The 16,882-nt window shown below is 34.7% G+C and overlaps 1 protein-coding gene across 4 annotated transcripts in view; it reads right to left on the bottom strand.

The window, feature by feature from the left end:
* Positions 1-16,882, bottom strand: part of Lcorl (ligand dependent nuclear receptor corepressor like) — a 212,691-nt gene that overhangs the window by 19,245 nt on the left and 176,564 nt on the right. For 3 of the 4 annotated variants that reach the window (XM_029560508.1, XM_029560509.1, XM_029560510.1), the window contains one exon: positions 10,924-15,740. The exons of the other annotated variant lie outside the window; for it this stretch is intronic. In XM_029560508.1, coding sequence (XP_029416368.1) covers positions 10,924-15,740 — 4,817 coding nt within the window. The remainder of the gene's footprint in view (positions 1-10,923; positions 15,741-16,882) is intronic. 4 annotated transcript variants of the gene reach the window in all.

Below are 16,882 nucleotides of genomic sequence, written 5' to 3'. Positions count from 1 at the left end.
GAGTTGGGGAAATAACAAACAAGATACAAAAAACATTCAACAAGAGACAAGATGCTTACCCATACCAAGACACACCACCACATGAGTGCAGGTGCTCAGGCCTCAGTAGAAAAAACACAAAGAACACGAATAACCAAAATAATATGACTGATGCAGAAATTAACACCCCCATCATAATGTTTCCTGAGAATGACAACCAAGTGGATGCCCATGACAGTGATTTCAAAATAACAATTATAAATATTTTGAAAGAATTCAAAGAGGATATGGATAAAAAACTGAAGATCAAAAAAACCCCACAAACAGTTGAATGAATAAAATTATTCAAAACAAAACAAAACCATTCAAAACATGAAACTAGAATTCAATAAAGAGACTCTTTGAAGAAAAGTCCAACTGAAAACTTAAAATAAAAAGTTCAGGAACTCAAACAAGCAAGAAGGAGGTGGGAAAAGACCTTGAAGACAGGCTTGGGGAAATGAATCACTCAATCAAAGAAAATGTCAAATCTAAAATAAGTCAGGAATGAAGTATGTAAGACCCATGGGACACTGTAATACGGCCAGACCTATGGATCAAAGACATAGAAGGAGGAGAAACCCAGGCCAAAGGCACAGAAAATAATTTTTAATAAAATCATAGAAGTAACTTTCCCAAACATAGGGAAAGAGCACCTATCAAAGTACAAGTGGCATACAGAATACCAAGTATAGAGAACCAGAAAATATCCCCATGTGATCATATAATAGTTAAAATACTAAACATACAGAACAGAGAAAAGATACTGAAAGCCACGAGAAGGATCAAGCCACATATAGAGGCAGGCCCAACAGAATAACAGCTGACTTTTCAGTGGAGTCTATGAAAGACAGGGCATAGACCAATGTCATACAAGTGGAAAGAATACAGGTTTGAGTCCAGATTACTATACCAAGCAAAACTATCACTTAATTGAAAGAGAAAGAAAAAAATTTCCACAAGAAAACAGATTTAAGGAATTTATGTCCACAAAACCAGCTCTAAAGAGAACAACTGAAAGAATACTTCAGTCAGAATAGAAGGATTAAACACTCTCAAGAGGGCAAAAATAAATAACTAAATAATAAATAAATCCTAGTCAAGCAAGAGAGGTCTGAGAAAACAGCACTAAAATATCAAAATAACAGGAATTAATGAACACTGGTCAATAATAACCCTCAATATTATTGGTCTCAACTTCCTAGTAAAAAGACACAGATCAAACAAATGGAATAGCAAACAGTAATCAATTTTACTGCCTCCAAGAAATGCACCTCACCAACAATGATTGACACCATCTTAGGGTAAAAGGACGGAAAAAGTTATTCCAAGAAAATAGAACAAGAAACAAGCAGGTACAGCTATTATAATAGCCACCAAAATAGACTTCAAACTAAAACTAGTCAGAAGACACAGGGAAGGCCACTTCATATTCATTAAAGGAAAAAAATCAACCAAGAAGAATTTATAATCCTAAACATGCACCTCACACAGGGGCAACCAATTTCATAAAAGAACTTTATTAGTGCTAAAATCTCACACTGACTCCAACAGTACTTCACACTGTAGTGGGTAACTTCAATACCCTGATATCACCAATAGACAGGTCAACCAGACAAAAAGTAAACAGAGAAACCCTGTAGTTAAATGACACCATAAATCAAATGGACTTTACAGAACTCTACAGAACAGTAAATATACTTTCTTCTCAGCAGTCCATGGAACTTTCTTCAAAATTAATCATATATGAGGACACAAAACAAATTTCTACAAATTTACAAAAATTGGATTATCATCTTTTATCTTATCTGACCACAAAGGAATAAAGCTAGAGATCAGCAATAATAAAAAGGGACAAAATATACAAATTCATGGAAGCTAAATAACACACTACTGGATCTGGGAGAAATCAAAATTTAAAAATTTCCTACAACTGAATGAAAATGAAAATACAACATATCAAAAGCTTTGGGACACAACGAAGGCAGTCCTAAGAGGAAGATTTATAGCATTAACTACATATTCTAAAAAATTAGAAACATCTAAAAAAGTTACTGACATAACTGAAAGTCTTGGAAAACCAAGAACCAACAATACCTAGTAGATGGGAAGAGATAAAATCAAACCTGACATTAATGAAAATAGAAATGAAGAAAATTATACAATATAAAGAAACAAAGAAGAGTTGGTTCTTTGATAAGATTAACAACATTGACAACATTTAGCCAAATTAATGAAAAAGAAAGAGGGAACCCAAACATCCTCAGGGATGAAGAGAAAAACATCAATCAATGTTACTGCCTCTGACAGACCTGGAGGAAAATCAGAAGTTCATAAGGGCTTACTTTAAAAATCTACATTCCACTAACCTAGAAAATCTAAAAGAAATAGGTAACTTCTTCCATATATATGACCTACCAAAATTAAATTAAAATGATATAAGTAATCTAAACAGACCTGTAACAATCAATGAGATAGAGTACTTAGAAATCTCTCAACTAAAGAGCCCAGGATCAGATGATTCAGTACAGAATTCTACCAAACCTTCAAAGATTAACACCAATATTCTTCAAATTATTCCATAAAACAGAAAATGGAGGAACACCCCCAAAGTCCTTCTATGAAGCCAGTATCACTCTCATACCCAAACCAGGGAAAGACCCAACACACACACAAAAAAATTGTAGAACAATCTCTCTGATGAACACAGATGCAAAAATTCTCAACAAAATACCTGCAAACTGAATGCAAGAACATATCAAAGAGACGATCCACCATGATTAAGTTAGCTTCATTACAGAGATGTAGGTTGGTTCAACACAACATAATTTAAAAAAAATGTAATCCATCACATAAACAGACTCAAGGACAGAAACCACATGATCATCATATCCGAAGCAGAAAAGGCCTAAATCTAACATCCATTCATAATAAAAGTCATAGAACCTAGGCATACAGGAACATATCTCAACACAATAAAGGCAATATACAGCAAGCCCACAGCCAACATCATACTAAATGGAGAAAACCTGAAAGCAGTCCTCTCAAAATCAGGAACAAGACAAGGATGTCCACTCACTCCATTCCTGTTCAATACAGTATTGAAGTTTTAGCTAGACGATACGATTCTATAATAAAGGATTCTAAATACTCTACCAGAAAAATCCTAGGGATACATTCAAGAAAGCAGAATATAAAAAAAGTAGCCTTCTTATACCACCAACAAACTGGGGAAACAATACCATTCATGATAACCTCAAAATTCCAAAATTCCTTGGAATAAATCTAATAAAAGGAAATGAAGGGCCTGTAAAATAAATACTTTAAGACATTAGAGAAAGAAATGGAAGAAGATACCAGAATATGGAAGACCTCCCATGCTCATGGCTAGGTAGGATTAATATTGTGAAAATGTCTATCCTATAAAAAGCAATCTACAACTTCAATGCAATATGTATTAAAATTCCAACACAATTCTTCAGAGAAATTGAAAAATAATACCCAATTCCCTATGAAACAAAAAAAATCCAGGATAGCCAATGTAATCCTGCACAATAAAAAAAAAAAAAACTGCTGGAGGGAATTACATCTCTGATCTCAAATTATACTATAGAGCTATAGTAATAAAAACAGAATGGTACTTGCATAAAAACAGACACACTGAACAGTGGAATAGAACTGAGGACCCAGATTTAAATCTACACATTCACAACTATGTGACTTTTGACAAAGGAGTAAACAATCCATACTGGAGAAAAGAGAGCATATTCAACAAATGGTGCTGGTCTAACTGGATAAGGGCATGTAGAAGACTAGATCACTATCTTTCACCATACACAAAACTCAACTCCAAACAGATCAAGGACCTCAACATAAGACCAAATACCCTGAGTCAGACAGATGAGAAAGTAGGGAATATACTGGAACTCAAAGGCACAGGAAAAGGGCTTTCTGCACAGGACTCCTACAGTGCAAGCATCAGGTCCAACAATTTACAAATGGGATCACATGAACCTAAGAGGCTACTGTACATCAAAGGACACTGTCATTCAAGTGAAGAGGTGACCTATAGAATGGGAAAAAATCTTTACCAGCTATACCTCTGACAGAGGGTTAGTATCTGGGTTAGTATCTATAATACACAACTCAAAAAAATAATCACACACAAAAACCCAACTAAAAAATGGGGCAAGGAGCTGAACAGGAAGTTCTCTAATGATGAAACAGAATTGGGTAAGACATACTTTAAGGATGTTCAACATCTTTATTCATCAGGGAAAGGCATATTAAAACCATTTTGAGATTTCATCTTATCCCTCTCAGAATGGCAAAGATCCCCAAAACAAACAACAAATGCTGACAGGATGTGGAGAAAGGGAAACGCATATCCACTGCTGCAGTTACTATAGAAGTCAGTGTGGAGGTTCCTCAGAAAGCTAGAACTAGAGCTACCATATGATCCAGTTATACCTCTCTTGGGCATATACACAAAAGACTCTATACCCTACTACAGAAATATCTGTTCATCCATGTTCATTGCTATCCTTTTCATAATAGCCAGAAATTGGAAACAACCTAGATAGTTGTCTATCAACTCTTTTCATACAGCTCTCACCAAATAAAGGCTAATGGATATATACTTAAGAAGACACTGATCTATTTTCCTAAACTCAGTCAGATATTTTCTCATGCTTGCAATATATATTAGTAAGGCCATCTGAACTGACTGCTACCACACTTCTTTTCTTAACATGAAAATAATAAGCAAAAGCAAAGTAATTAGAATGTGATTATCTTGGTCTTAAGGGTATTTGGCAAAGTAAGTGGAATTTTAATAAAGCCCTTATTATTTGAATTATTCTATGTAGAATGGTGTTAAATATAGTATATAACTGTTTGTTTTTTTTACAGTCACAGTTTTTCTGGAAATACCACAATAAGATACAGATCACGTACCATCAGGAAACTATATAAAGAAATATTCCCTATTGTGTGACATAAAAAGTTTAGGAAATGCAATTTAACATGCTAATGCAGAACTGTGCCTCAGGGAAAACAAGAAGCAGAACAGATCATGGAGGCTGATGTTCCTTGCAAGCCACTTTTTGAATGCTTGTATAGCAAGTGAGACTAAGGTGACTGAGTGATTTAGGATTGTCTTTTTCTATCAACATTAAAGTCAGAAAATAATCTACTCTGAGCTTAAGAGTTTTTCTAGTAAGTGATAATTATGATGTTGAACATAGCTTGTACATGGTTGAAAACTCTAATAGCATACACTATAATAATGTCTAAGAATACTCTGTGCAATGGGGTGCCTCAACGACAAAATTTCAAAGGGGCCTCTTCTGTTCAATCTTCAGAAGAATGTGGCGATGTTAAAGAGGACAAGAAGTTGTGAGAGAGTGGGAGGGCTACGACAGGGAAGGAGTTGGAAGGGACTGGGAGGGGTTAGAATAATGCATATACAATAGTCATGTATGAAATTCTCTAACATACACTAAAAAATCAGAACTAAGAAAGAATGTGACAAGATGCAAATAAGTAGGATCAGAGGAAGATGAATTATTTTTTTCTTCAGCTTGGGGTAGCTGAAGGAGTCTATGATTAAAACCCACCCATAAACTTTTGTGAAAAGCAGAATTCTGAATGTAAACAAAGAAGAAATTCAATCATTTTTGAGGACAGAGATAAAGCAGAAACTGTTAAAGTATTTTTGAAGTTCTCAGAATCCAAAGTTTCAATGGAATTCTTGACTATTTTGTGGAAATTTAATATTATAGGATGAGTTCTATTAGTCTTTACTAGCTTCAAGTCCACAGTAGGATGTTTAGTCTTTTTTTTTTTTTTTTTTTTTTTTTTTTTTTTGTCTTTTTGAGACAGGATCTCCCTGTATTATCAGCTGGCCTGGAACTCCCTATGAAGACCAGACTGGCCTTGAACTCACAGAGATCTGGCCTTCTTCTGCCTCCTGATTGCTGGGACTAAAGGCATGTGTCCTGGAGCTTAGTCTTAACACTTACCTCACATATGTCCAAAAGCTGTGCATTTACACCTAAATACTTACCAGCTAAGAAAAGGCATACATTTCTTTGGGAACTCAAAAGACACAGATATTAGCAAAGGTCTATATTACTATTTTCAGATGTTAACACTCCCTATTAGGCTAATATCACTTTTAAAACTTCCACAATTAGCCCTTGTCATACCATATTTTGGGGCTTGGGCTTTATCTCAGGGGTAGAGCACCTGCCTATCATGTACTTGGCCCTTGGTTCAATCCCTAGTACCATCAAAACTGTGTGAGTGTGTGCGAACTACATATAATCAAATAGTCATTTCCTTCTCTAACCTCCAGACTACGTTTTGTGTTACTATTAAAACACTATCTGTGACTCAATTCTGATCACATAGTTCCTTATTATTCAAAGAATGATGATACAGTCCTGACAGGATTCCTTTGACTTTCTGCTTTACCTACACGAACCCACATACTAGTAAATCTAATGGCTCACTTTTCTCCAAGTTTACATCCAGGCAACTGAGAAAAACACCACTACCCAATCCTGTATGTCTAGAGACAGCTATTTCAAACATTATGTTCCCTAATCCTACCATATTACTCCCAGATTACTTTGTGTATGTGCATGCTCATGTAGTATGTGCATATGTACACATGGGTGACTAAGCATGTATACACATGTGGAGGCCAGAGATTGACATCTGTTGCATTCCTTTGTAGTGCTCCCTTTTATTTTTTGAGACAGAGTCACAAGGTCTCACGGAAAGTGAACTCATCACTGTGACTAGTTCAATGGGGGGTGGGGGCAGTGAGCTCTAGTGATCCTCCCTTCTCTGTTGCCTCAGTGGAGGAGTTACAAATGTGCACCACAGTACAGTTTATATGCATGCTGCGGATCCAAACTCATTGCCTAATGCTTGCACAGCAGGCACTTTAGCAACTAAGGCCCCAAAATTACCTCTTAATTCATATAAAATGAAGTCTATCATCTCAACATTCTGCCCATGAGTTACTCATCTGTATCCTCACATATTGTTCCCACTTGTTTTTAAGAGCAACATGAACCCCTGGTTGAGACCAAGTTCTTACACCCCCCCATCCTATAATCAATAATCAACTCTAGGGCTTCACTCCCATTTTATTGCTTACCCTCTCATTTTTATATATTCAACCTTTTTACTCTTCAGCAGCTCTCCCACTGACATTCAACGTTTTCATAAACTCACGTTCAACTTCAGCTTATGCTACCTACCTGTCTGACTCCACAGTTTTCTGTGGGTAATTTACACTTTTTTTTTTCTCTCCACTTACCCACCTAACATTGAATTTGACTTTTAGGTATATTAGTTCACCAAAGTTGTTCTCTCCTTAATCACTAGGATAACCCCTTGCTGCAAGATTCACTGGAATCATTTCAAGGCTCATTTTAATTGACTTAAGATCAATTATACTCCCTACTTAAACATATTTTCCTTTACCACTATTCAGCCTTCCTCTTAACTCCTGACCACTTTCCATCAGTGTCTTGTGCACATCTTCTCCCTGCAGCCTTGGTGCTCTGGGATCCTAGGCTCTTACAGTTGTACGTGGCAGGACCTCTCCCTCCCACTCCAGTGACTTCAGCTGCTGACTCTCCACTCTCCATCTCAATTGAGCCTCATCTCTGGACAACAGACATTTTCTGCTTCTTAAATGCCTTCCTTACATATCCTGCTAAATACACATAATCCTCACAGCTAAAACTGAACCTTTCAGAGTGTTCTTTTATCGCAATGAATGCTGATCTCCAGATGCTCAAGGTGAAGTCTTGGATGTTTCCCTTTATTCCCCTACACCCTTGGTTAAGACACTGACTTTATTTCATAGACCTCTCTAAAACTTCTATTTAAAAATTTTCCTATTAGCTGATGCTGACCTCACAATTTGAACCATGCTTCTCCCAGGAGCTTTGTCTTTTATGATTTTTCTATCCTCAGATTGACCAATCCATGGTTTCTGTTTTATACCTTAGCTCTGATAAATTACTCATGTTCAAATGAGCTTATTTTCTTTATCACCCAAATTTTCTTTATGTAAGTTGCTCTAGTTGCTGGCTGCTAGTATGTGAGGATCTTTCAAGTCTGAGCTTATTTATATACAACAATGTTGGATAAATTTGAGTTTAATTTTCTACCTACATGTTCCTCCTATAAGTCACACAAATATCCTTTTCAATAAACATTTTTCTATTCTTCATAAGATGTTAAGCTTCATAAGAGCAAAACCCATGCCGTTAACCATTCTATTACCTTAAAAAATATAATATTCTACTTAGGGCATAAAATAAAACACACTTTATTTATGCAAATATGTAGGTCTTGTTTTTCATTTACATGAAAAAGGGATTCTCTGGACCTTCCACAATAACTAAGAACATATTTTAGCCATCCATTAAATAGTATAAATATAATTGGATAGAAAAGCATTTTCCTTCTTTCTTCCCATGTCTACATTTAATACAGAGCACTACAAATGTAGTGAAATTTTATGTATTAAATCATATCTGGACAGAATATCAAAATGTACAAAGGCAAGGCATTCATGATATAAACAATACTTTTCACCAATAGAAATATTCCAAAATTTACCATGCACATTATCCTAAGAATTTTTCTAGAAAAATCCTGGTAACAGTCTTTTAAGTCTTTAGTCTCCAATAATTCTATGAAAAAGTAAAATACATATAAAACTAATGATGAGTTTTAGTGTCACTTCCAAGAGGGCAAAAAGAAGTATGGGATACCAAGAGTAACGAGAAAACACCAACACTGTCAGAAACATTAAAATCAGATCAGTACAACAAATACTCTTATAAATACAATTCTATAAAAATAATGATCTTGTTGATTAAAAAAGAATGTTAAAAAATAAAGAAGGAAAGTTATCAGTAAAAGATGAATAAAATTTTAAGCAGAACATGAACTAGCACTAGTAAATTTTAAAATGGAAAAGATGAAAAACTCTTCATATGATGCTAATTTTTAAATACCCCAAAAGGATTTTTAAATTAATTTTCAAAATAATATTTAAATATTCTTGTATTGGTTTTGGATGATATATTTGGTGGGGTGAAGAATATTAAAATAAAGTTTATATTTTATTCTTAGGAAAATATAATGGTTAAGTGCCTGAAAGAATAAAATACGGTTCTGTTGTAAAATGAATTAATGGAAAATCACTTTTGATAATCTGTAACAGCATGAAATGAAGATGATACAGAGAATTTAAAATGAAACTATATTTTATTCTTCATGAATATATCTGCATATTTTAGGTGAATTATAAACTAAAAAAAATCATTATCAGGTCTTTTTCCCTTTTTTTTCTTTACATGGTTTTATTTGCTATAACGTTATTTTTAGTTATCTTGAGGACCATAGCCAAATTATTCTTCATAATTTTCATTTATGTTTCATGATGGAGATTCTATTTTGACCTCTTTTAAGTATCCAGTCATTTCATGTCAGATATTTAAAATTTTAATCATTCCATGTTAGACAGTACTGAATTAGGCATGTTAAAATTATTCAGTTAAGTGAATTTGGGATGGGGGCATAAAAATCATTAACCTATTAAACCTCTGCTTTTAGTATTTTAATGAAGCCTGATACTATTTACTCTAGTAAGCCACTAAGACTTCTCTAAGTCCTCCAAAATCCCCTCGTAAAATATACAATGTAAAAATGAACTCAAGTTATAAAATATATCCTTGTTTCCAAATATAACCTGGCATTCTTTCATGGAGAGACAATCCTCTTTTAAGATCTCCTGGCCTTCTAATATCCTGCACTGTCCAGCACCTACTAAATAAGTAGAGGGAAGCAGCTAGGCTGGCAACTATCAGGCTCATATAATCATTTGACTAGATTCTTAAGAGGAATAGTCTCCCTAGGTACCAATGTCAAGTCAGTATAACTTAAGTAAATCCTTACGCTTAACTTTTTTTTTGCATTCTTAATTTAAGATTACTGTAACAGTGACTTGCTAGGTTATAGGAAGGAATCACATCTTCCTATGTGCTAAAATGAGTTCAATAGTTGGTATTTAAAAACCCCTATTTAACATATTTGATGAGTTATTGAAAAAATGTTAGTATATCACTTTTCAAATAAGTAGAGTTTAAAAAGAGTTTATAATGAGTATAAGATTTTATAAGTGTAATAATTCATCTGTAAACCTAGAAATGTACAGCCAATTTTGAAAGAGATGTACCCTAGCTCAGAAAAATGTTATTGAATAGGTTAATGCTGTTGTAATGAAATGCTTCTTTTAATCAAAATAAATAAAAAAAAAGAAAAAATAATAAGTTTCAAAGTAGCATCAAATGGCATGACAGTTTGATGGGGAAGAAAACTGACACCTAGGATTGCAGTATTTTATAGTCTTGAATGAGATAGCCTCAGCTTTTTCTGGTATGGTTTCAATAGTTGTTATTTTTGAAGAAAGTGAGTGTACCTATTAGCCTGTAACAGTAATTTTTAGTTATATGGTCATATTCATTCTATCAAACTATTTTCTGATTTAATATCTATTTTAGGTCTATCAAATGCAAAACCAGGTAACAGAACTTGTATATTCATGATATATTACAAAGAAGCTTTTTGTCTTTACTAAATATAGTCTCATGTGCTTGAAATCACAGACACACTGAGAGGCGCAGTGCACTCACACATGTCACAGCACCCAATGCCATGAGTTTCATGCTAGGTGCCACAATTTTAAGGTTGTTCTGATATTTTAGAAATGAATAAAACATGAATCAGCTGTTCCTTTTCTACTTGCTATATTATGCTTTATTGAAGGCACCTATAATGAAACTTTAAATTAAGTAGAGAAAAACTTACCTAATTGAGATTTTGTAAAATAGTTTGCCATTTGTCCATTGTTGCAAGACTGTTGTTTATGTCTTTTTGTTGATATTTCTGTGGTCTTCCATGCTGGTCTTTTTCTTTTGTTCAATTTGCTAAGAGCTTCAGAATTATCCGAAGGATTTTTGTCAAAGTTAACACATTTACCTAAATTACTACTGCCAAGCTTGCTAGTCAGCTTGTCACTTGAAGGACTATTTGCTTTAGCATTTTCTCTTTCTTTACTTTGCTCTTTAAAATAATTTTTCCTGGCAGAATAGGACCTTAAATTAAAATGCTTTGATTCTTCTGGTTGTGCCTGATGATTATTTCCACTGTCAATAGATTCAGGAGAGTAAATGATTGTATTTAGCTTAAAAGTATCTCTGTGTTCAAGACAATTGATCTTCCTCAAAAATATTCTACAGTCTTTTAAGGTTTTTGACCTCCAATCACTGGGACATACATTTCCTAGTGTTTGTCCCTTTTCAAAATCTATTTGGCCACAATCTGTTCCACTCACCTTAGCTTCTGACTTGAATTTACTCTCTAAACCAGCATGTGTTTTGAGGTCTGGCACTGCCATCCTCTTTTCTATTAAGTCATTCCTTGTTCTAGGGGGCAAAGTCCACTGGTTACCTACTGTGATTTTTCCATGGAATGGTGTGTCAGCATCTGTCTCCCTCTCAGTCTTATTTAAAAATGTATTCTGGCAGAAAAATCTTAAATTCCTTCTCTTAGAGTTCCAATCAACCGTTCCATGGCTGTGCGGCTTTCTCTCCCTTTTCCATCTTTTAAGGTGCAACCTCTTAAACTCAGTCCTTTTCAATCTAGCTAGTGTGAAATTACTTTTCACATTTAGGAGTGGTGAGTCAACCATCTTATGTAGTATATGCAACCTCCCAGCTGACTTTGAAGGAGAAGAGAGTGCGAATTTTTTAAAGTGCTTCCTGAAGGGGCTGGTATTAAAATCACAGTATTTCATCCCTAACTTAATGCCCTTGGTATTTATCACTTCCAAAGGGTTTCGAGCATTTGCTTTTCTAACTAGTGAAAGAGACTGTGTTTCTGTTGTTTGCATAAACCAAGTACAGAGTTCATTCAGATTATATTTTTTCTGAAAAAGCATTTTTACAGGTGAAACTTCAAGTTCTAAAAAACAGGTTTCCAAAGGGCTTGCTATTTTGAAATGATCACTTTCAACATATTCTGCTTTACGAGCAAAATTCTGAGCTTCATCCCCACTTACTTGCACCCACGCATTTGTTATTTGCTCAAATCTATTGTTCAATTCCTCTAATAAGGAATCACTTGAAGTAGAAGTAGCCCACCACCTGTGCAAAGGGTTTGATGAAATAGGGTCCAAGGATACTTCAGAAATGGGTATTAATTTGTTATCTTCCAGACATTTTTTGGCATTCCTTGAACGTCTAGTTCCTGGGCTATCTTTGAAAGCTAGTTTTAAACTTGACTTCCTATGTTTTTCCTTTGGACTTTTGCCTTTCTGCAAATGGAGTTGACATGATTTATGAACCAGAGAATTTCTGTAAATAAATGAGCTAGAAGATGCTAATGAATGTAAGAAATGCAAGGGTGGTTTCCTAGCCCGAACTGAATGTCTCTGATGTACAGCACTAATACTTTTTGATCCATTCTTAAATCTGTCAATCTCAGTATGTCTTGTTTTATCCATCTCACTACACTGTTGGTCAAACTTTTCTTCCAGCTGAGTTTTCTCTAAGACACTCTCCTGTTCTAAAGGAGGTAAGGAGCTGCTAATGCTAATTTCTCTTTCCTGAGGTGAAATTCTACTAACAGTCACAGATATACCAGAGATCTTCACTTTTGCAGGCCTACCAGGCCTCCTAATTATTGACAAAGGCTTGTGAATTGGTCGAGCAACATTCTTGGAAGGCTGAGGGATCACAGACTTGCCCTTGATAGGTCTAATGTATTCAAAGCCAGAACCCAAGACCTCACTTTCAGCAGTCAGTCTTGACCCAGCGCTTACACTTCCACCACAGTCAATCTCAAGCTCTTTAATATTTCTGAAACGATGAGAGTCAATTGGAAAGTCAGTAACATTATTCTTCAGTGATGAAACACTGCTGATGTCTATACTTCCCTCAGAAACATGCCTTTTAGTTCTTCTTGACCTTCCATATATAACAGTGACTATTATACTCTTTTTGCAAATGCCTTCTTTCACTTCTGATACGAGAGATTCTGAACTTTTCTTTCCAACACTGAAGGACTCATTTTGGCAAACAGTGAAATCTGTTTGACTGGTTTTAAGTTTTGGTGGTCTGCCAATGGGTCGTTTAATCTGCTTCACAACTTGGGGACCTATCTTTTTGGGTCTGCCAGGTTTCCTTTTAAATGAATCAGCAGCCGCACCACTTATCTTTTCCTTAGGGTCTGCTTGCAGCTTATCAACATTTAAATTATCTGCAAACACTACAGAGGATTCTGCAGTTTCCTTTACACAACTAATTCTCTTTATTTCTCTTTGAAGATAGTCAGTTTTATGATTATTAGAATTATAGTTTTCAAAGCTAGTGTTGGAGATGTCTTCTTTTGTTTCTGTTTTTCTTTCAATTACCTGACGAGCTGTATGTTTTTGAGAAGAAAAATCAGCATCTGATTGTGAAGTACGGACTGAAGTTAAAGTATATTTGATTCCTTCACTGCTTTTAATCTCAGATAAAAACATGAGTTTGATAGGACTAGAATAGTTAGATGTAGGAGTGTTTTTAGTACCTTCACATTTTGTTTGTTTCCTTTCAAAACTGGGTATCAAAGTGCCTCTCTGTGAAACAGGTGCCCTTTTTGGATTATCAAGTCTCTTGGTATTCAAATCCATGGCAGGCATTCCGTGACTTCTGACACTGCTGGATGCTGTCACAGATTCTGATAAACCCTGTTCTTTACATGCCTTTCGACTGAAAGTAAAAGTCAAATTTCGCCCAGTGTTTCGGCCTTTACCATCAGTTTCTATTGCTTTCTTGGGTGCTTTATATTCTTCAGATAACGCTTGATTATTCCAAGGCTTTTGAGCCATGTTTATTGTGTCTTCCAAACGCTCCACGACAACTTGCAAGTTAGAATTCCTTGCAATTTTGCTTAAGTCTATATTTTGGGAACTTTCAAGTGGATTATTTTTCACTGGGTCTTTTTTTTGGATGAATTCTATTCTTTTGTCCTCAAGGGATTTTTTGAAAACAAAATTATTTGTTACGTATATAGAATACCACCCCGGAGGCACAATATTTCGTTTAGTTCTGTTCAGAAGTCCAGGACCATCACTTTCCAAAGGCGTTTTAGTATTTTCTAGTTTTAGATGCTCCCTCTTATTCTGTAAAGTCTGTTTTTCAGCTGTTAATTTCTCCTGTGATTTTCTTTGGCTCATTTTTTCAGATGAAGGTGATTTCAAGCTTTCTGAGAATTGATCAAAAGCCACACTGTGTCTGCTGGTGTTAGCTTCTACACCAGGGAAGGGCACCTGCCATGACTGTGCTGCATCACTTGACGAAAATGGTTCTGCATGACTTTTATCTCGAAGGTTTTTAGAATTTTGTAAGGGCTCTTGACAATGGTGGAATTCTTCTTTGTCCAACGAAAATATCCCATCACTGCGTGCCAATTTTCTTGAATTTTTTCCATTGTACTTTTTTCTTAGAAAATTTTCATCAAGACTGGCAAGTTCTCTTTTGATCTGTAAAGACTGCCTTCTAATCATAGGTGAGTCAGGAGAGCTGTGCATTGCAAGGAAGGTTTGTTGACGTTTTCGAAACCTTGTTTGAATTTTATTTTCTACATTTGTATCATGTTCACTCAGCAGTTCCGTAAAACTATAATCACTGGCCTTTGCATTGTGCAAGAGAGATGTTATTAAATCTCCCAACTTAAAATCATTATCTGTATTGCAATCACTGCTAGATAATTTTATGAGGTTTGACGTATCTGTGGTTTCTATTGATTTTAATTTCTCATTAATACGCTCCATTAAATCTTGAAAAATGAGAGCTGTTTCACATTTTTCATGATTTGAAGTATAATTACTGTTAGCATCAAAGAGGACAGATTCGGCATTATTGGACTTCTTAGTTTTATGCATTTTGCTGTCATGATCGCCCTTGTTAACGCTCATCTCTGCTGGTGTTAGAGATGGAGGCTGATTAGTGATTGTCTCAAGTTTGCTGTTTTCTAAGGCTGAAAGCTCTGAGATGATGTCTTTCAGTTTTTCAAATCCTTCAGTTTGTACAGGTGATAATGGTGGGGGTGAGGGACTTCGAGATCTACAGACATCCTTAAGACTGACTGAAAGATCACAAACTTCTCTTGACAGAAGAGGACTATGAAAGGCTGATTTTGTGGAGTGAATGTTTGTTAACCGTCTAGAACAGCACCTGTGTGAATTATGACTGTTTTCAATACCTCTATTCATTACTGTCTTAATAGTTACAGTTTGGCAAGACACACAATGTAATTCTTTAATACAGACTGGCAGAGGCACTAAACCAGGGCTTTGTCTTTCATTTTGTAAACACCCTCCTTCTGCCAGTCTATATTCACAGCTACAGAAGAGACCATGTACAGCATCTTCCAATAGGGGCTTTTGAGAGTCTGAAGACATAGCACATGATGGATTACAACAGCAAAGAGAAGCAGCATTCTGCTCTTGGACTAGAAATCTCAACATAGCCAAAACTCGTTGCTGGTGATGTATGCACAGAGATTCCAAAACTGTGCTTAATGTTGATTTTCCTTTTTCCATTTTAGTAGCTTCGTCTGATTTTGCATCAACAGTTGAACTAAAAATAAAAATCAAACAAAAAATGAATTACAGCAAAAATACCATGAAAAGGAGTTATAATTGTGACAGTGTGTGAATGACGTATTTGGTATTGTTGGATTCCTGACTCACAGATGGAATTGCAATGTCATCTTGATTATTCTTTAGTGAAAATAGAATGAAGCACTGATAATTTCCGATGACAAAGTACAGGAGTCAAAGCACAGATTTTTGCTATATAATAGTTGATGATTACATTTACATATTTGGTAATATTAAGAATTTTAGATCCACTAAGAGTATTTACTGGAAAGTGCTTCAGAAGAAGTTAAAATTTTTGTAGACATTTTGTTATTTTGACAATTATCAATTCATGTTAGTGCAAAGTAAGGAACAAAATCTTATTTTTATTTAAAGCATTTTGCTAGGTAGTGAAAATGAAATTATTAATGAAAGAGAGTACTAGAGTCATGAGGAAAATTAAGGAATTTAGATTTCATATAAATATGAGAATTTTTTTTTCTAAGATTAAGCTGCAGGCATTTTAACCTAGTAAGAAAATAAAGGAAAGAAAGGAAGCTATTTAAAAATTATATCTACTTTTAATTGATTTTAAAACTAAGGTAAAGTATAGGAAAACTAAAGGTATTACTTACCTAATTATGAATTTCAAATACTAGAAAATGCCCCATTGCAGAAACTAATATGCATCTAACTTTACTAAGACCCAGAACTGCTTATCAACCAATATAGAAACCTACAATTTAAAAAAATTCAATACCAGCAGCAAGAAGAATAAAATATATTAAAGGAATTCTGTTTCAGAAAAGTATCCATTTTAATTAAACATATCACCAAACTCTGTACATGAAAATAGTCTTGCTCTTGTGATTTAGTACATCTGTTATCTATAGTTCCTAGTTTATAGAATGTTTATTGAGGGTTGCAACTGATTACAACTGATTACAACAATGGAAGAATATATTTTCTTTTTTAAATAAAGGGTTAGTATACTCTTGGTATTAAAACTTAAAGGATTTTCCTTTTAAAATAAGCAGATGAATTAATATTTTTATTTTGCTCCCTGAAAAATGGCATGAGTTATTTCACAGATAATTATGCAGTAGTTCATTTACATTTTATAAAATTATGTAGGTAAAA

This window comes from Nannospalax galili, unplaced genomic scaffold, assembly GCF_000622305.1.
Source record: "Nannospalax galili isolate Female #2095 unplaced genomic scaffold, S.galili_v1.0 scaffold271, whole genome shotgun sequence".
Lineage (NCBI taxonomy): Eukaryota > Metazoa > Chordata > Mammalia > Rodentia > Spalacidae > Nannospalax > Nannospalax galili.
Note: the sequence above shows the minus strand (reverse complement) of the source record. Positions and strands in the feature narration are given on the sequence as shown.